Genomic DNA, 21,682 nt, shown 5'->3' with positions numbered 1-21,682 from the left:
TTTAAAGTGAAGTAAAAAAAAGAGATGTGTACATATGGAATATTAGAAAAAAATGTGATTTATCTAGAAAGAGAGAGACAGAGAGAGAGAGAGAGAGGGAGAGGGAAAGGAAGAGGAAGAGGGAGAGAGAGAGAAATCGTGAAAGTTTATTCAATGAACAGGGTTGTCGTATAAAATAAAAAAAAATGGTGGGAAATGAAGAAGAGTCGAGTGGTTGGCAACTCATTCTCTCTCTTTCTCTCTCTTTATCTTTCTTTTTCTTTCTCTTTCTCTTTCTCTTTTTGGTCGTGGTGTCCGTGCTTGAATGAAGGTGGGTGGAGTCCTGATCGTGAGCGTAACGAAAGCAGGGGCGCATGACTCTCCTTCAAACCCTCCACCTTTTCAGTTCACCACCGTTCGTTCTCGCGTACACATCGTTTCGTCTTTTCTCTTACTCGATCACGTTTCTTATCAAAGAAACTCTTTACGAGAATTATTCTTTCTACCGTAGTATCTTTGAGCGTTCTTTTTCCGTTGTTTTTTTTCCTTTTTTTTTTCTTTCTTTTTGTCTTCCCTTTTCTTTTTCCTTCCTCTTCGTTTCGAATAAGAAATAATTGGTTCGTTCTATAGGAGGATATCAAGAAGAACAAAGCGAGTGAGTAATCGAATTTTTTTCAACTTCGTTTTTTTTCTATTTTGTAATATTTTGTTAAGCACACATAACTACTTCATTTTATTTGTTTTATGTGCGTTTCTTTTTTTCCTTTTTAATAGAATTAAGAATTTTACGTATCGAAAAATTCAAGATTTTTTTTTTTTTTTTTTTTGTTTAAATAAAAAAATAAAGGAAACTTTGGTACAGCATTAACGTATGAGATTATTAATTAGTCGCCATTTTTTTGTATTCTCGAAATCGACAATTGACTCGCAATATCGATTGTTACGAGATTGAAATAGAATTTAAAACAAGTAATATAATCTAGAAAAGTTGTTGAAAAGTGTTGCCGAAAGAGAAAAAGAAAAAAGAAAACTAAATGTATAGTTTGTAAAAAAGAAGAATGATAGATTAGAGTTAAAATAAGATTAGTATAAAATGAAGTTAAGAAAAAAAAAATAGAAAAAGTATATAACATGTAATTAATAACGTTCATTAACAACTATACATATTTCTTAACTTCTTTCTTTTTTTTTTTTTTTTTTTTGATTAGAATTTTAAATTATCCGCCATTTTACTATATTTCACTATCGACGATCGATCTCTCACAATATTGATATTCAGAATATAAATTAATAGAGTTAAAACGTAAAAAGAATTATGCGTTACGTGTGTTGAAGGAAAGTTTTTGAATAGAGAGAAAAAAAAATAAAAAATAAAACGAAACAAAGAGAAAGGGATTTTTCGAAGATGGCGCATCGATCGAATGTTAACAGAGTAGTAGTCAGTTATGTATAGAAGAACCACCACGTGCTTTTCTCTTCTTTGTTCACCAGAATTACAAGACGATGGCTGGTTCTTCTTCTCGTCTTCTTTTATTCATCTCTTTCACTTTTCTCTTTTCTCTTCGTCTTTCTTTGTCTTCGATATTCTTCGTCTTACTCTCTTTTTTTTTTTTTTTTCATTCAACGAAAAGTTTCAATGTAAAATTAGGGCGACATCGATTGAAAGGTCTGCTGTGTTGAGTAGCCCCTTTCGTTGCACCCCTTAAAAACTTTCCTTCTCTTTTTATCGTCTCTTGTGTATGTACATATATACTTCTGATGCATACGAAGATTTCAAGAAAAAGAAAAGCAGATTATAATGTCTTGACGAAACATTTCGAACGAAGTTTTAAAATTCGAAATCCTGTTGGACATCTGAAAAAATTTGTCTTCTCTTTTTATCGTCTCTCATGTATATGTCTCTGTCTCTTTCTGATGCGTACCTAGGTTTCAAGAAAGAGAAAAACCGGTTATGTCTCATGGAAACATTTCGAACGAAATTTAAAAATTCAAAACTCGGTTGCACAACCGACAAAATTTTCTTTCTCTTTTTATCGTTTACTATACATATATCTTTGTCTCTTTTTGATGCGTACATAGGTCTCAAGAAAAAGAAGAACAGGTTATATGTCTTTGCGGAACATTTTGAACGAAGTTTTAAAATTCAAAGCCTCCAATCGAATTCAATTTTTTATTTTCTTATTTTTTTATTTTTTTATTATTTATTTTCTCTTTTTTTCTCAAACTTGCTCGCTTGAAAGAGGAAATATTCTTTTCTTTTTTCTTTTTTATTTATAAAAATCAATGTTCACCTACTTTTTCCTTTTTTGTTATTTTTAGTTTGAAAAAAGTCAGATATTTTTATTTATCGAAGAAAAATAATAAATAAATGAGACCGATGTACTCGATTTAGGGAATTTGATTTGAAAAGAACATGTCACGTTTCGCGAAAGAACGACACGAATTGCCGTTGGTAAATTCCGAGCACGTAATGGAAGATCGAACGAGAGCTATTAAAAGCAACGCGTTTCGAATAGGAGCGTGCAATGAAAGAAATTTATGTATGTATGTGTTTTAAGAGATGAGAAAGTTGTTTTACTATTTTTCTTTTTCTTTTCTCTCTATAGAAGAAGAAAAATTCAAAGAAAATAGAAAAAACGAAATAAAAATAATAGAAATAATACAGCTTGAACCAAAAGTTCCTAGAGGGATAGAAAGTTACTAGACGATTTTAAAAACAAATTAGTCTTTTTCGAGACTTCAGACAAAATTTATTTATTTTTCTTCATTCTTTTCTTCCCTTTTTTTGTTAGATTATAAAACTACGAACTGTATGTTTGAAGTTAAAACCGTCGAAAATAAAGTAAATTTAGCCTACGAAGTCTCTAAAAAGGAATTAATTTATTTATAAAAAATCTTTTGGTCTACCCTTACAGAAAAAAAGTATAGATAATTTTTAAAAAGCGATAAATTCGATAAAAAAGATATGATAAATCTATATATATATATATATATATATATATATATATATATATATATCGTCTACTTTTTATTTTTTTGTATAAAAATTCTTACTTTTACATGTAAAATTCTTTTAGATGACGAATTGAAAATTTTAAATAATACTTTTTATGGAAGAACAAATTTTTCGTATAAAAGAATCTCATAAGTTCTCGAATTCGTTCGAATTGCGTAATTCTCGAATTTATTCAAACAACGCACGCGTGCTTTCGTAGTTAAAAAAAAAAGAATTGAATGAAAGAGATAGAACATGGAAGAGGTGGTTGAGGATGGAGAAGGATACATATGTCTCTTTGTGTATTTGCACACGTTTGCCAAGGAAAGTAGATGGAAGCTGCAAAAGTAGCTAAATCCGGATTCTCTTCTCTCTCTCTCTCTCTCTCTCTCTCTCTCTCTCTCTCTCTCTCTCTCTCTCTCTCTCTCTCTCTCTCTCTCTCTCTCTCTCACACACACACACACACATCACTCTTTCTCTTTACCTATCTTTTTCTTTCTTTTTTCGATAAGACGAACTGAGAAAACTCGATGTAGGCTAGCCCTTTAACCTTCCCTTTTATCAAAGATCCCTAGAATGTTATCACATCCCTCCTTTTAAGGCAAACACTTCGCAAATATACGTCCAAAGTTCTCCTTCAGGACGATTTCTCTTTCCTTGCTTCCTTGATTCCTTCCTTCCTTTCTTCCTTCCTTTCTTCCTTCCTTCCTTCTTCGTTTTCATTTAATACAACCATCAAATGAGATCCTTGTCGAATCCTTCGAAGTATCCTAGATCATTGATCGTCTCAATATTTTTTCTTTTTTTATCCTCTTACGTAGTTATTCTCAAAAATATTTATATTTCCCTTTATTAATCGTTAATAAGGATTATGAATAGTTATATAGGAATTAAAAAACTTTTATGTAATTTTACGAATACGATTATCCTTTTTTCTTTTTTTTTTCGAAACTTTTTATGCTGATTCTTTCTGCTTTTCGTTGTTCTTTTTCAGATTGCTAAACCGTAAGCCTAAAAATTTATTTATGTGTTGTAAAAAAAAGAAAGAAAGATATTAATCTAAATGATCTCGAATAAGTGATCCATTTTTTTAAATCATCGAGAAACTTTCGATTTAATCTGTATAAAAAAAAAAAAATAACAAAAAAAATAAAAACGTTTTTGATAATATTGTAAATTTTTAGATAGACACTTTTCTTTTTCTTTTTCTTTTCTTTTCTTTTCTTTTTTTTCTAAATAAAAGATTATTTAGGTAATATTTAGTAGGAAAACTTTGTTGGAAGCGTATTCATGACTTCTCTGAATATTTTATAAGTATCTCTTTTATATATACAATTTCTATTTTCATTTTTAATAGTCGTATAAAATGTCCTTGGGAAATATATATAAATTTTTCAACAAAAATTTATCCCGCTCTTTTTCCTTTATCAATTTTAAATAAAAAGAAGAAAAAAAAATAGTTATTTCGCTAAAACAAATATTTGATAAGAAAAGTTTTTCTGAAGGAAATTTACGATCTTGGTCAATTTTTTTTTCTTTTTCATCTTTTTCTTTTTCTTTCTTTTATTTCTTTCTCTTTTCCTTTTTCTTTTCTTTTTCAAGGAGCCAAACAACACTTGGAGAAATATTTCTCTTTCTCTCTCTCTTTCCCCCTCTCTCTATTTCTTTCGACATTATTCCAATGGTTTATGTCACGTTGCTACGTGTTACGAAACGTAGAACCCTTGAATTCTCGAATATTTCTCAATAAACTCGATGGGGGAAGCTCGAGAAAGATGACAATACAATCCAATTCCATTATATAACCCAACTTGAGAAGGACGAAAATCAAAAGGAAAAATCCAAATCCGTTCGACAAGATACTCCGACGATCTAAAAAACGAGATTAAATGTGAAATATGATCTCGATCATTTTCCATTTCATCTTTCATTCTTATATACGTATGTGTGCGTGTTCATATATATGTGTGTATATATATATATATATAAATTTATACATTAGATATTATATATATTATATATTTATATGTATATTTTATATATATATATTCTAAAATATTTCAAATCCAACAAATAATACAAATATTATCTCATTCATATAAGTTAGACTATGTACGTGAAAGATATATTATATACATATTTATCAGAATATATAGAATGTCTGAAAAATATTTTACGTTATAAATATTATTCCATAAATTATTATATTATCTTAATATTATATATAATTTATAATATAATAATAAAAAATATCATAATGCTATTTTGTATTATTATAAATATATTATTATTTATTAATATTATATTATTTTTATTTATAAATACATATACTAAATATTTTTACTTAGGCCATTTTCATAATAATTGGAAAAGAAATATTGATCAATCGAAGATCTTAACATTTCTTTCATATCTTTCATAATTGATACATTTCTATATAATTTTCTTTTTTAATTTTAATGATTTAATTAATTTATCTATTTATTTCTATTTCTTTTTTATTTTTAAATAGGTTATATCTAATGAATTAAAATTGAAATAAATAACTAAAGGACTATAATAAATAATACCAGAAAGGAGATATGTGTGAAGGAGAGGAAATGTTAAAAGATGTGAAAGATGTTGAAAAATAAAAAAGAAAGAGAGAGACGTTCGTGTATTCAAGGGTTACTCGAAAACTGTTTATTAAAAAGCTTTTAGCGATATTAGACCACCGCCAACGAGGCACCTTCTTTTCGTTACAAAGACGAAGGGGGAGGAAATTTCAACGTGTTTTCACGACGTTTTCATTCCCACCCCATTTTTCACCCCTTTTCACCCTTTTCACCCTTCCACCATGTTGTCTGTTTTCTTCACTCTGCATCTCTATTTATCTCTCTCTTTTTCTATTTTTCCCTTTCTGTTTATTTGCTTTATTCAATTTTTTGTCGATCTCTTTTTTGTTTCTCTGTTTCTTTTTTATTTTTGTCTTTGATTTTTTCTTCTTCTTTTATCTATTCGTGGAAACAAAATTTAGCAAAATACATCTTTTAAGACTAATCAAGATAAGTTCCCTACAAAGACTACAATTTTTTGTGTATATCTATTTGTGTTAATCTTTTCATTTATTTATTTTTTTTATTAGAAAGGGGTAAAACCTTTTATAATGTTATTTAACTTTGAAAATGATATCTATATTTATATAGATTGTGTTTCTAATTTTCCTTATCATCTTGAAGTTGTTATCATTATATCATATATTTTTGTAAGTACAAATCTGATTAGTACAGCATAATTATATTGTAATATAGAATTATATAGGGTCTCCCTAATTACAGTATTAATTATACTATAATATATGGAATTATACATAACATATACATATATATATATAATACTAATAATAATATATAAATAGTAAATATTATAATGTTCTATATTATATGATATTCAAATTATCGTTTTTATTCTGCTATAATATTATATATATATATATATATATATATATATATATAATGTTATAGTATTAATTATATAGTATAATTTTACTTATATTATAATTTCCATGTTACATAATTTTTGTGTACATGCAAAAAAAAGAAAAAAGAATTCGGTCAAAGAAAGTTAACAAATTAATTATTACTGAATATTTATTGATATATAAATCCTCAGATAACGATAAAATGCAAAATAAAAGTAGAAGTATGATACGATGACAAAAAAAGATTTAAAAATCAGAATTTCATCGGGCAAGTTTATTGCTTTTCTTCTATTTGTTCTTCCAAAACTTTTGTTTTACTTTCAAAGTCATGGTTATAGCTTTCTTTCTCTTTTCTCTTTTAAGGGAGAAAGAATAGAAAGAAAGAGAAAAAGAGATAGAGATAGTCAAGCGTAAAGTAGCGACGTAGTTCATCGATTTTGCGGACGTAAGCTGGGCTCGGTAGTTTCGTCTTTTTTGCGAACGTCGACGCATGCTTCTTTCTCTATCTCTCTCTCTCTCTCTCTCTTTCTCTCATTTTTCTCTCTTTCCTCCACTCTCTTTTTTCTTTTCTTTCTCTTTCTTTTTCTTCCTTTTTTCTCTTCTTTCTTCCCTTTTTCACTCTTTCTTTCTCTTTCTTCCGTTCTCTCTCTCTCTCTTTTTCTATTTATCTCTCTCTCTCTCTCTCTTTCTCTCTTTCTTCCGTTCTTTCTCTCTCTCTTTCTCTTTCTACTTATCTCTTTCTCTCTCTCTCTCTTTCTCTCTTTCACTCTCTCCCTTTCCCTCTTTCACTCTCTCTTTTTCTCTTTCTTTTTCTCTTTCTCTCTCTTTCCTCATTCTTCACAGCATCCCTCAGAAGCTCCGATTTTTCTAGGGCTCGTTAAAATACTTTCGAAGCGACGTCAACGACTACTGCTATTATTCCGAGTATGCTTTTTCCCTCGCTTTCTTCTTTTCATTTCTTTCTCTTTCTATTTTTCTCTCAACGATGTCGAAAACTTTGAAAACACCACTAATGGTGACTCTTGACATCGTCTATCGAGGATCAATTTCCTTCGGGAAGTCAAGCGGGAGGAGATAAACTGAACGATAACGTGTACGGACTCAATTTTATACTTATATTTTCTTTTTCTTCTTCTTTTTTTTTTCTTTTGATATTTGTTGATATAATTTCGTACGATCTTGAATATTTTTTCAGATTGATTCTTGATTGTTCCGAAAAATTATCTTTTAAAAAGTCTTACAACAATTGATTTAAACGTCTACTCCAATATTTTCATTACTAAAATAAACCTGAACATGCACACGCATAGATATAGATATAAAGTACATATACACATTTACACACACATATAAACAAACACACAAAGTAATTTGTGTTTTAAATATTTTAAGAATTTTCATTCTTTTTCTTCTTTTTTTTGGTTCAAAATAAATTCTTCAAAGCGAAAAAGAGAAAGAAACAATTATATATATTTATACCCACACATACACAGAAGCCATTCCACGTAACAGGACAGGCTATATCTACTGAACAATTAAAATAGAAAAAAATATTATAAGTCAAAGTCAAATGTTGGACGGTGGATAATATATAAATAATTTTATTATTTATATTTTATATACTTTAAAAATTTTATATACTTTTGTGCATCGGTGCACCAAAAAAATGTACCGATTTTCTTTTCCAAAAGAAAAACCATATTTTCGACTGCATCTATTGATGTTATTTATGTTCTACTTAAAAGTATTAACGTGCTTATGTCCTAGACTTATATGTTAGGAAGTTATTACCCGTGATATTACCCGTTTATTAGCACTTAGCAACAGACCTAAATAATTCACAAAAATTCCCTACAATAACTTCCTAACATATAAATTCAGAGCAAATATATATATATATATATCCCATATTCTGGATATTTAATATAAAAGTATTTTTCTATTTATTGTTTAAACAAATAAATGTGCTCTCTCTTGTTCTCTCTTTCTCTCTTTGTCTCTTTCTCTCTCTCGTTTTTTTTCTCTCCGTTTGAAGACAATAGATGTAGCTATTTATTCATTCCTATTTTCGTTCAATCAAAGTCATTTAAATTTTAGACAAGCTGTTTATTTCATTATCTGTTCTTATCTAAGACAATAAACTTGATTCGTATATTTGAACACCTCCATTCATAAAACCCATAGTTCTTCTTATTTTATTTTCTAATAAAAATGTATTTCACGTATTCAAATCCCTTCTCCTCTTATCTCGTGACCTCGAAATTTATAGAATTTTAATTATACATCTATTAGCTTAGGTGATTAAAACTTATCGAGTCTTACCTTTCTTTTTATTTCTTCTTCTTTCTTGTGTTTTGATAAAAAATGTTACATAAAAAAATAAAAAAGTATAAAAATAAAAAATAATATTTTAAATGGAAAACAATATTTTCTTTTGTTAAAATCAATATTTTTGTTCCGATTCTTTTTTAATAAAAAAAAAATATATATATATGCATGTACTTATATGTTTTTATATGATTTCTTTCTTATAAAATTAAATATCTTGATTTTTTATTTTACATTTTTATATATTTATTTATTTATTTATTATTGATTTTTTTATTATTATTATTAAGAACAAATAAGGACGAAAAAAATAAAAAGACTCGACGTGATACCCTCTTTTAGGGCTTCGCGTTTGAACGAGCCGAGTCGCGTGCAACTAACTCTCCTTGCGTTTTCCTTTCCGCGTGGGTGGATGCGGTTTACCGACGCGGCCGAGTGCGTGACACATGTGGAAAACCACATATCCTTCCTGTCCTTCGGATACCATATGCTTTCCATATTCACTTCCTGTTCCCTATGAGACAGGACGATCTTAGATACCCCGTGACTCATTAATTAATACGAAAACAAAATTTTTTTCCCTTCTTTTTTAAATAAAAAATAAAAAATCAATAAAATCGAATCGATATAATACGAAAGTAAGACTTATTTTTCATTCTTAAAAAAAAAAGTATTAAAATTAAAAAATTCATGTAAACAAGATGATTCCGTCGTGACCATGAACTTTAAGGAATTTATGATAAATTTACGATAATCTGACAAAAAAAAAAAGATCTATATTATTTGTAACTATTTTATAAGTATATTACGTTTGTAACATTGTATACGTAACTAATTTGAATATTTCAATCAAATACTTCGCACGAAATTACATAATTTCCGAATTATTCAACGTTTCTCAGTCAGTACGAATGGCACATTACGTCAGTTCTTTGAACGATTATTTGTCTTGTAAACTTATATATTGAGACATATATTTAATTACGATATAGTAATTTCCATAATAGTTCGGGTATAACTTATTAAACTATAAAGAATTTAAAGCCCGATAGATTAAAAATCGAATTCCTTGGAATTCGTTGGAATAAATTATCTTGAAGTTCTAATTAATTTTTCATATATTTCAGTCAATTATAGGATCATCGAATTTCATGAACTTTTTTTTTAACGATACCAAACGTTATTTAAAAGGTTAATAAAAAAAAAAAGAGAAATAAAATTGATCGGTACTTCTTGATTATCCGCTTTTAATGGATTCTGTATTGATCAAAATAATATATAGATTTTTTTCCTATATGTATTTCCGTTTCTCTCTTTTTCACTTTTGTATATAAAATACATAATTTATACACACATATATATATATATATATATATATATTACTTATCGACTACATATTATCTATCGAAACAATAATAGAACGGAAGCCATTTTTGTCGTTCATAGCTGTATGATAATATAGCTGCAATGTATAGACACACACACTTATGTATGTGTGTATGATATAAATATGTATATATGTATAATATAAACATTTATATGTATATGCATGTATATGTAGATATGTGTGTATATATGTATATATATATGTATGTAAATATATATACACCACACACACACACACACACATATGAAATTATATGTAAATATGTGTATATATACAATGTATAATATATACGTGGTTTGTCAATATTCCATATTCAGTTATTTTCAATAGGACATTCGTAAAACGTGATAAATACGCAGTATATATATACACACAGATATGTATATATATATATATATACACAGATATGTATATATATATATATATATATATATATATATATATATGTATCTATATATATATGACGGAGATCAAAAGTTGCATGGTGATTTTAAAAATCGATTAGATACTCTCTTTCGAGGCTTTAGGCTAATATTTTTTCTCGTTTTGTCTGAATTATTAAAACTACAAGCTTAAAATGTCTCGATAAAGAGTAATTGATTTTTTAAAAGTCACCTAGAAACTTTCTGTCCAGTCCTCGTAATTTTGCTATTGTCGACAAAGGCATTTCGACTTATAAATGAACGGATAAAATCAAAGGGTTTCAGATGGTAAAAAGAAGTAGAAGTATGCTTCAGTTCGATCCGAAAGTAGAGAGAAATGCAATACTACTAGTCGAGATACTTTAACTTTTCCTTTATCCTACATTTCTTCTTATTTCAAAGGTAACAGAAGAAAAAGCAGGAGAAGGAAAAATAAAAAGAGAAATAAAAGAAAAAGAAAGAAAGAAATCGAAGAAGATGAGAGAACCCTTTTTGTTGCCAACTTATCTCCTACTTCGTCACTTTTTTAATTAACGATCTCTCGAACTTGATTTTTTTCTCTTTCGCAATAGTATCGTTCAAATAATAACAACGGTAACAATAATAATAATAATTAAAATAATAATAATAATAAACAATAAAAAAATAAACAAAAATTTAGTTAAATCGAGTAATAAATCGAGTAAAAGAGAGTAATAAATTGTTTACATTTCATCGTTATTGCATTAACCCTGGACAATATTTTTATAACTTTTTTATAACTCTTGTCAATATTTTTTAAAAGATACTAATAATTTGTATTGTTTTTGAAAAAAAGAGATTTTTTTTTTTTATAAATACTTCATTAGTTTTTCTTATCTCGATTATGTTTTTATTATTATTACATTATTTTGATAAAAAAAAATATCAAGATATTGCGTAATAATTTTCAAATTTAATGAAAAAATGGAAAAATTCTATACGAATATTCACATTCGAAATATATATATATATATATGTATATATTGATAATATTTTGCATTCTTAAAAAAAAGATTTTTTGCTCTTTTTCGTTTACTTATTATTTCTTTTTATACGTTATTATTCGTTGTTATGATCACTTGATAAGAAAAAAAAAAGTAAAGAGAGATATCATCGAGTACAATTTTATTACTTTTGGTACGAAAAGGCGGGAAATTCAAAAATTTCATTTAAATCTAATCCTACTTCGAAATATTTGAAATTTCCGCCATATACATATCTCGAAAGGAATTCCTCATCGTCGAAACAATTTCGTCATTCCTCTTCTCTCAAGCTAGTCTTTTTTCTTCTTTTTTTTTTTCTTCTCGAACTCCCTGTTGGTTGTTAAATTTGTGCACTTGGCTAGCTACGACGAGGGACCGTTCGTCTTCGTTAACGTACATACGTCCAATTTCTCCTTCTCTTTCTCTCTCTCTCTCTCACACCAACACGCATGCGCGCATGTACACACACACACACATACACCAATTAGTTATATGTCGTTTTATCGAGCACGTGCGGTAAGAAATCTTTTTTCTAAATTATTGAACATTTTCAACTTCGCTTCTTTTTTTGTTCTCTTTGTCTTCTAGTGACTTACCACATTTATATTGTATATGGAGTATATATACTATGTTATATATTATATATTATATGAATATATATAATATAATATATAATAAAGAATAGAATATATAACGTATAATATATACATATATATACGTTTATATGTACGTACGTACTTATGTATATACGCGTGTGTGTATTTATGCATCATGTACGTAAGAAGGATGATATTTTTTGAAAGAAGGAAAGAGAGGGAGAAACAGAAGGCATCCTATCGTGTAATTTTAATGGATGAGATGATAAATAACATACTCGTTTTATGCAATAAAGCCAGCTCGTAAAACTGTTCAATCATCATTTTTTATAATAACAGATTTATTTCTTACAATCTATGCATGTATCTAATTAATATGCTAATCGATATTGCAATGACTTTTTAGTAAATATTCGATATATCAAAAAATACTCGGTAGAAAATTTTATATATTTTCTCTTTTTTCTTTTGTTTTTTTTTTTTCATTTAATCTCAATTCGCAGTTTTATTATTTTTTTTCTTTTTGTTTTTTTTTGTTTTGTCTTCCTTTTTTTATCATATAAAGAATAAGTACTTTTATTAGATCTGACAACAAACAAAAAAAATAAACTCGTAAGTAATTAATTAAAGAATAATTATTATTACAGCTAGTAATAATTAAAGAATTATTAAAGAATAATTATTAAGAAAACAAAATGGGGAAAAAAGAAGAAAGAAAAAACTAACGCACACATATATATTCATTGTAAATTATCTCTTTTTCTACTTATACGTATAAATATAATACGTTCGTATACTATTAATTACAAGTGATACGAAACAATTTTAAAAAAGGGTTGTATGTGTGTAGTATGTGCGCTCGTATGTGTATACAATCTCTTTTAAAATGATTTCTTTAATCGCAGCAATGTAGAATCCTTGAAGTCAAAAACACGCTAAAATTATTTTGTTTTATTTATGTATTTATTTATTTATTTATTTTTTATTATTTTAATTTCTTTTTCTTTTTACAAACATAAATCTCTAAATCACGATGTGATGATAATCAGGATGATGATGATGATGGTGATGATGATGATGATGATATTAATTAATCGTTATCATCTTTATCTTACGATAATCATGACATATTGTAAAATACAATGGCGGCTAAAAGCATAATGGCGGCGATTAAGGTATAAAATGGCGCCCCTGGTCCCTTAACGTATTTTTCCTTTTCCGGTTGTTTGTTATTATAACCGGCGACCCAACCTTTTTTTAAAGGCTTATTAGTTCTTTCTGATTCTACGAGTTCGCCTATCTTATATTTATTCATTAGATCAAGAGCATCTTGGGAATGGCCGACATCGTTGAAATTTTCTGTACCGTCTTTTCCTGCATGATCGATAAGAATCTCTTCACCACCTGGATGTTCATTCAAAAATTCTGTGACATCGTAGATCTTATCGTGTAGAATTATTACTACTTTCCCGGCAGCCTTTGTCCTCTGTATCTCGTCTTTGGTATACTCTTTTAATTGCACCATCTTTCTTTTTTCGGTTTTTAACACACGTTGTTTCTTTTAGCCTCGCGATCTGCAAACGATTTATCATTATATTAGTTAAAAATTCCTTTTTTATTTCCTTGATTGATAAAATTCATTCGTAATATATTATAAATTAATACATGTTCTTTCTATCCAAGTGTCAATTTTTTAACGACTTTCACGCACGTATATTTCTATAAACTGTTTGCAGCGTAAAACTTAATAAATGATGAAATCAGAGCACAAATTCTAAATATATGTATGAAAATGAAAAACAAAAATTATTGACATTATCAAAAATACGATATCATCTTGATTATATTATCAATCGAAAACAATTTTGAGGTTACAAGTGGAAGTAATATAAGACCGAAAGTAATAAAGTCAAAGACAATAAACCAATTAAATGATACATATTATGTAAAAATCTTATCGTCGTTGAAAAGAAAATTTTGAAAGGTATACATAATAAACGAAATTCAAATTAATAAAGGAACGAATTGTATTAGACAATATTGGAATAATAATATTCGATTCAAAATGGCGGGAAATAAGAAATATACCGACTTGTCGGTAGTAGATTACGAATGTAGACAAATGTATGTGATACGTGAATGCAATTTAACTCTCTCTTTTTCTCTCTCTCTTTCATACATACACTCTCTCACTCTTTCACACACACACATAATCTCTCTTTCTCTTTCTCTCTCTCTCTGTCTATCTACTGAATCATTTTCCTACAAACGAGACACGTGTTCGACTCGTGTTCTTCTCAAGTATAATTCATGACCTTGTCTATCTAATATGCATCATGTGTTCCGAGAATATACTGATACGAACTCGATCAACTTGACATTTATCCTTCTTTTATATTTTATCCTTTCTTTTCTTTTCTCTTAAAGATTATTAAATAACAAGGATGTTGCAATAATTTATAAAATTAATAAATGCTTAAAATAAATAAAATCATATTTCTTTTTTCTTTTTCTTTTGCTCGAAAATTTTTTTTTAAATAACTTTTTTAATGAATAAAAAATAAAAATACCAACAAAATGTCCGCCGCCTCTCCTTCTTCTCCTTCTGCACTACCATTACTAGTTGTATATTATAGAATTAAAAATGAGAATGAGAAAAGTATAATAACGGAGAAAAAGAGAATATAATGTAAGTTCAAGGATTTTTGCAATGACCGTCGATTCGTATGTAGAAAGAAAAAAGTAGAGAGAGATAGAGAGAGAAAGAGAAAGAAAGAAGTATTACTATGGTAACAGACTGTTGTCCTTGAGACGAAGCCGTTTCTCTTTTAACGATTCACACGAAGATAAATCACATGTCTTTATTTCAAGATACTTGAGAGAATCATCGACTTAAGGGTCAAGGACCAATGAAGTCTTTCTGTATGAGATATTTTACAATAACAAAAAAGTAAAATAAAAAATAAACCAAAGATCTTTTACAGAAAATTTACATCATTTCGAATATTATAATACGTCGTTCCAATAACGTGAAAAAAGTTAACATATGAAGTATTTTAACGAATGAATAATACTACTAACGATAGATAAACCCATTAAAGTGCGTTAACAAAAAAAGACAAAAGAAGAAAAAAGAAGATCATAACCATTAACCATGATCACATCGTTGCATCAACCTAACCATAATGATTAATCAACGTTATTCTAGAACGTTCTTTCCTTTTTAAAATCGATTTTTCTTACTGGCTGAATAATTGTGACACAGAAAAACGTATTCTCGTTTAGACATCATATTGTCGTGATCTTGCATAGTCATTCTCTTTGCACATAACCAAAGATTGAAATATTGCGTCTAACTATAATTGCTTCTTTTCAAACGTGGTGATGTTAAAAAAAATCAATTTTTTCTTTTCTTTTCTATTTCGTAATAACTTTTCAAGGAAACAGTAGTCGCGAAAATAACAAAGGATAAACAAAATTTTCTTCGAAATATTATGATCTTTTAAAAGTGAGGTTAGGCGTAGATAAAATATCACGAGATTTGTAAGGTTAAACTAAATCAAGAAAAGGCAAAATTTATTTCTTCATTAAAAAGATAAAACGCAATTGCATAATTTTATCGTAAAAAAGAAAACGAAAGGAAAAAAAAAAGAAAAAATGAATGAACACAACAATGTGCTAGTCAACCTCATGAGGTATTTGCTTCTGATGAAAAAACTAATGAAAAGATAACAAATTTGTTATCATTACAGATAAATCATAATTATATAACTTCGTAATAAAAAGAACAGAAGAAAAAAAAGGAAAAGAGAAAAAGATAAAATACAATTTGCCGTACAACATGCCGTGTTCACTCTCACACTGTTGCTTGCACTACACTGTTACTGAATCTGAAAAATTATGTATCATTCTAACGATATTTATCAAAGTCCTTTAACGTAATTTTACATAAAGATTAGATTAGAAAACTGATATTATAATTTTTGACATGAACTTTATCCATTTCAAAAAAATGAATCAAAAATCGAACAAAAATCGTATAAGAAAATAAATCGATCTGTTAAGCCGAAAAGCCGGCATTATTGCTCAACGTCATGGCGTTTATTTTTAAAAAATAGGAAGAATGAATAAATAAATAAATAAATAAATAAATAAATAAATAAATAATGAAAAAAAGGAATATACATGAGATTAAAATTATCGACGAGTTTCTATTACGAGAACATTTGTTCTGTTTTCCGCAAGAAACTTTAATGTATGATTACAACGGTCATGTGTGTACACTTAACTGTATAACGAGAGATATAAAACCCCAGTGGTTCTCAAAGATATAATATACTATTAATGAAACTCTCAACTTCTCCATTCGAAGTTATGTAATCGAAATCTGCAGTGTCATTATATATAAAGTAAAAAGGAAAGAGAATATATGCTTTTTCTGTTTTCTTTTACGTTTTTTTTTTTTTCTATTTATAATTATTATCTCCTGAGTATCGTATAAACAATATACTAATGAGATATAATTAAAAACAGTGATTGAATTCTTTTGATGTAATATTAGCTTCTTCTCCTCTTTTTCTTTTTTGTTTTGTTACATTATACCAATGACATTCTCATCTTCGCAAGAATTGATCTTTTTTAAAAGCATCCGATTAACCGTCAATCAATAAAGTTCTCTCAGAAGTTAAATTTCATTAGATACTGAACAAAGTCTACTCGGTGGTCTTGCGTTTCGTGGACTTCTCCGATTCATCCAATGAAACAATCGTTGAAATGTCAGATAGGAAACAAAATGTAGGCCGTAGCGGAAAGATTCAGGATATCAATGTCACCGATAATAACTATTTAATTAAAAATAACGTGAACACTCGAAAACGTTTAGAATTAATTCATAGTTTTTTAAATTCAATAAAATCAAAAGAGTATCAACCGAAAAAAAAATAAAACTAAATAAAAAAGGAAAGACAAATTTGTAGGAGAACCTGTACCTGTTCCTTACTAGTTCTCTCTCTTTTCTCTTGTTTCTCGTCCTTTTTCTTTCCTTTTTACTTTTTGAATTTATGTTTTTCTTTTTTTTTATCTTCCTCGTCACTTCAATAATCACTTTTGTTATATCCTGTTACTGCTATTGCTGCTATTATGTCGTCGTCGTTGTCGTCGTGTTGTGTTGTTGTTGTTACTGCTGCTACTGCTGCTCTTATGGTTGTGTCCTTGAAATTCCGATGTGCATCAGGAGGAAGACAAAGTGAAAGGGCAACAGGATTCAACGATATAACAAAGGAGCGATTGAAATAAGGAGAGAGTAAGAGAGTAACAGAGATAGAGACGCACTGTCGATACACAAAATAAGTCAATAAAATATCTTGGATGTTTATATTCGAAAGTCACTACAGAGATAGAAATAGAGAGAAAGAGAGAGAGAGAGAAAGAGAGAGGGAGGTAGAAAAAGAGAAAGAGAGAAAGACAGAGGAGAGAGAGAGAGAGAGAGAGAGAGAGAGAAAGAGAGAGAAAAAGAGAGTCGTCTCACCTCGCACAACCGCACTCGCAGAAGCACTGCCGATATAAAATAACAGGCCGACGTCCGATGAGCTTTATCCTTCCCTTTCCCCTTCCTCTACCTCTTATCTCGATCACTCTCTCTCTCTGTCTTTCTCTCGTTCGCTCGCTCACTCGCTCTCTCAATCGGTTATGCGACCCCACCAATCTCTTCCCGCTTCGTGTTTATCTCCTTTCAAACGAGTAGCAAGCGATGAACGAATACGACCCTGATGATAATTTTTTCAACTCCTTCGAGATTCATCATCCTTTTTTAGAGAAGAGACGAATCTGAACCAAATGATATATGTATATAAGGAATGAGAATATTTATATATGTATTATTTATAAGGAAAGAGAAAAGTATCGACATTTTCGATTTTATTTATTTATTTATTTATTTATTTATTATTATTATTTTTTTTTTTTCTATACACACACGCTTGGGCACACACATATATTGTGTGTATGTATAAATATATGCACACATATACACACATTCTGTATTAAAGTTGGGATTTTTTTTGTCACTGATTAGATCAAATTAAAAGATTTTAAAACGTTAGATCGAAAAGAATGATCGTTTTCAAAATTTATCTTTGAAATTAGTGTTCTCGCATGCACGTATTTGTAGACGTAGGGAGGGAAGGAGAGGTACGGGAGATTGAAACACTACTTGGAAATTTTCTTTTTTTCTTCTTTTTTCTTTTCTTTTTTTTTTCTTTTTTATATATTTTTCGTCGGAAATAAATTTCTATATTAAGAATTTTATCTTTCGTTTATCGATAGATTCCACATCGTTTTTTATAATCTTGTGAATGACTAAACATTTTCAAATACAATTTCCGATATTTTAAACTGACGTACGATTAAAATCAGTGAAAATATTATTTTCTTGGAACTTTGTAAAATAATCATATCTACTGAATAAATATCTACATGTATATTTTCGATTAAGATTACGTATGTATATCAATTGGATCGTAACGTTCGTAATTATTATTTACGGATTATAATTAAACTAAAATTTTTCAACTATAATAAGGGGGGAGATTTGTAAATTAAAATAAAATATGTAAGACATACGCAACAATCATTGCTGTCAAGTACATGCAATATTTAGTACCGATTACATTTATCGTTATGGTTATTACAAATGTTTTCGTAAAATGCTTAGTCATTGACGTGTATGAGCGATACGTGTCCGTATATATGTACGTATGTGTTTGTGTTTAGGTGTATATACGTGTGCGTGCGCATGCGTCCAAGAAGGTGTATGAGCTCGTGTATCCTCATATACGTATACGTATATCTTCTTTTATAATACGTAGCAGAGAGAGACAGAAAGAGAAAGAGAGAGAGAGAGAGAGAGAGAGAGAGAGAGAGAGAGAGAGAGAGAGAGAGAAAGAGGGAGGGAGGGAGAGAGAGTGAGTGAGTAAGTGAGTGAGTGAGTTTACATACTTAAAGAGAATTCAATATTCAATATTAGCTTTGTCACCATCGCTCAAAGTACAACAAAAAAAAAAGAAAAAGTGGAGATAACTAGCTGTCTTTTGACCAAGGTCCATTTAATCTTTTGATAATTATTTAAAAGAAAAAAAAGAATAAATTGAGTAGAAGGGATAGAGAACTTGTTTACCCACAAATTATTTTCTTCACACACATATATATATCATAAGGAAACAAAGTTTCCTACATTATATTACAAAGTGATATCGCCATATTATTTTTATATATAATCTATATCTTAATGTTTGTATCATTGATTTCAAAATACATACAGAATTAAAAGTTATATGTGAATTACAAATTATATGAAAGTTATCTGCTGTTTTTAATCCTGCTAAAAAAAATAATAATACAATAAGATGGCGTAGATAAGAACACCTGCAGCAACCGCAAACGATAATGTCCTGTTTTTCTCTTCTTTCACTTCCTGATATTCCCAATTGTCATCATCTGTTGTGATAGTTGCTGTTGCCGTTGCTAAAATTTGAAAATGGAAAAAAAAGAAAATAAAACAAGTACGAAGAAGTTTTGTTATGTATCTCATTTTAGAATAATATTTCCATAAATTATTTATATTATTTTAAATATAAAAGAAAAGGAAAAAAGATTACGTTTCTTAAAAATAAAATAAATGTTCTCTTTTTTTTTTGTTTTAAATATACATTTTCTTATGAAGACAAATATAATCGTTGTAATATTTTTTTCATTTTTCATCTTTAATAAATACGATGAAAAGGTGTTCTTTGTATTTAAAGAAAGAAAAAAAAAATCGAAAACAAAAAAAATAAAAATTCTTAATTATAAAAAATACTTTTTCTCTATTTGAACAAATTTGTTTCATCTTCGAAGAACTATTTATTTTCTTTATCAAAAATAGTTGTTTCTATTCGAGAAGAATTATTTTGATTTTCAAAAGAAATTCTTTTCATAGAGTATACAAAGGATTAGCATATAAAATATCTCGTTGAAAAGAACGCTTTTGCATAGACGCCATCATTTAATCAAAAGATCAAAAGAAAATATCTTTTGTTTTTGATCTTTCAGATGCCTATTGATTTAAAATTGGAATTTTCTTTAATGGTAGTACCTTGAATCGGGTCGGAGGTCGAGCTGGTGGTCGTAGCATTATTATCGTTCACTATCTCGCCTATTTTGAAAGTCTCCTTAAGGAATATGGCTTCCCCGCTGTGTCCGATGTCATTGAAGCACACGGTACCATCTTGTCCGGCCAAGTTGATCAATACTTCCTCTCCGCCAGGATGTTTCTTTAGAAAATCTGTTAGATCGTAAACTCCACCATGCATCACCAACCATAAGTCTTCTTCTTTATTGTGACGTGCTACCTCGTCTCTTGTGTAAACGTTCGCCATGATTTTTAGATTTACACGAATTTCACTTATCACTTTTTATTTACTTGTTTATGTATTTTTTTTTTAGACCTGCACAAGTTGAAATTAGAATTATTAACGGTATCAATGGTGATAAGAAAGTAAAAAAATATGTAATATCGATGATTTCATTTTTTTTTTGTTATTTTTTCAATTTTATCCGATAATTTCTAATTAGAATTTAATTGCAAGATAATAACAAAGAAGTGACATAATTAATGAATAAAAATTTCTTTCATTTTTATTTTTTTTTTTTTTTATATTACTTTGATTTTATTTTTGTTGGCTAATCTCTTATTAGAATCTAATTTCAATACGAGATAAGTGGATAGATAATCAGATGGATGAATTTAATTTTGCAATTTATTTCTAGCGTAGATATATTTTTTCTTCTCATTTTGTTTCTTCTTTTTTTTTTTGGTATTTCTCTTTTTATTTCCGACCCCGATCAGTCTGCTGTTTATTTATTAGATTCTTATACTCATGTCGCGATGTAAGGATACAAAAGGAATAGAAGGTATGATTTGTATCGAATCTAGAAAGAATTCTCGATGGTCTCGTAGAGATTAGCATTGGAAGACTAGCGATGGGAATAATACTCTAGCAAATATAACATATATCATAGCAAACATATGATAGTTATGACATTTATAGTTCTTTATGTTTGACTGTGTGTGTGATTATTAAATATTAGATAACAGTTATTTATTGATAAGAATATATTATGTAATTTTTGTTATATATAAATTACTTTTTTATATAACTTATATATGATATATATATATATATATATCACAAAAATAATAATCTTTTTCTTTTCTTTCCTTTTTTTTCTTTTTTAAAATTTCTAAATTCAAAAATTTTTCATTATTATTAAATTCATATTTATTATTGTTTTTGTTGTTGTTGTTATTGTTATTGTTGCTATTTTCGTTATTATTATTATTATTATTATTATTGTCGTTATTGTTGCTGTTTTTGCAGTTGTTGCACTTGTTTTCTTTTGTAACATATAAACGTTTGTTCAATTATAGTTATACCACGAAAAAGTTTTGTTTGCTCTTGATCTAGATTTCGAA

General features: G+C 28.2%; 3 protein-coding genes across 8 annotated transcripts in view; 1 reads left to right on the top strand and 2 right to left on the bottom strand.

Moving 5' to 3' along the window:
* The window catches only part of LOC127064697 (heterogeneous nuclear ribonucleoprotein K), a 146,806-nt gene that overhangs the window by 114,519 nt on the left and 10,605 nt on the right, over positions 1 to 21,682 (top strand). The gene's annotated exons all lie outside the window — the stretch shown is intronic.
* Positions 12,479 to 13,745, bottom strand: LOC127064700 (cytochrome b5-like). The gene has a single exon (XM_050996145.1). It carries the CDS (start codon positions 13,694 to 13,696, stop codon positions 13,292 to 13,294), a length of 405 nt encoding a protein of 134 aa, XP_050852102.1. The 5' UTR covers positions 13,697 to 13,745; the 3' UTR covers positions 12,479 to 13,291.
* On the bottom strand, positions 17,183 to 20,614 carry LOC127064701 (cytochrome b5-like). The gene is made up of 3 exons (XM_050996146.1): positions 20,303 to 20,614; positions 17,699 to 19,692; positions 17,183 to 17,501 (listed from the first exon to the last, which is right to left on the bottom strand). The coding sequence occupies exons 1-2, from the start codon at positions 20,583 to 20,585 to the stop codon at positions 19,550 to 19,552; spliced, it is 426 nt and encodes a 141-aa protein (XP_050852103.1). The 5' UTR covers positions 20,586 to 20,614; the 3' UTR covers positions 17,183 to 17,501; positions 17,699 to 19,549.

This window comes from Vespula vulgaris, chromosome 6 (genome assembly GCF_905475345.1).
Source record: "Vespula vulgaris chromosome 6, iyVesVulg1.1, whole genome shotgun sequence".
Taxonomy (NCBI): domain Eukaryota; kingdom Metazoa; phylum Arthropoda; class Insecta; order Hymenoptera; family Vespidae; genus Vespula; species Vespula vulgaris.
Note: the sequence above shows the minus strand (reverse complement) of the source record. Positions and strands in the feature narration are given on the sequence as shown.

Bases quoted from the DNA above. Each gene is read 5' to 3' on its own strand.
- LOC127064700 (XM_050996145.1), bottom strand. From the start codon at position 13,696: ATGGTGCAATTAAAAGAGTATACCAAAGACGAGATACAGAGGACAAAG.
- LOC127064701 (XM_050996146.1), bottom strand. From the start codon at position 20,585: ATGGCGAACGTTTACACAAGAGACGAGGTAGCACGTCACAATAAAGAA. The intron at 19,693-20,302 runs GTACTACCATTA...TTCAAATTTTAG, and splicing joins GACCTCCGACCCGATTCAAG to CAACGGCAACAGCAACTATC.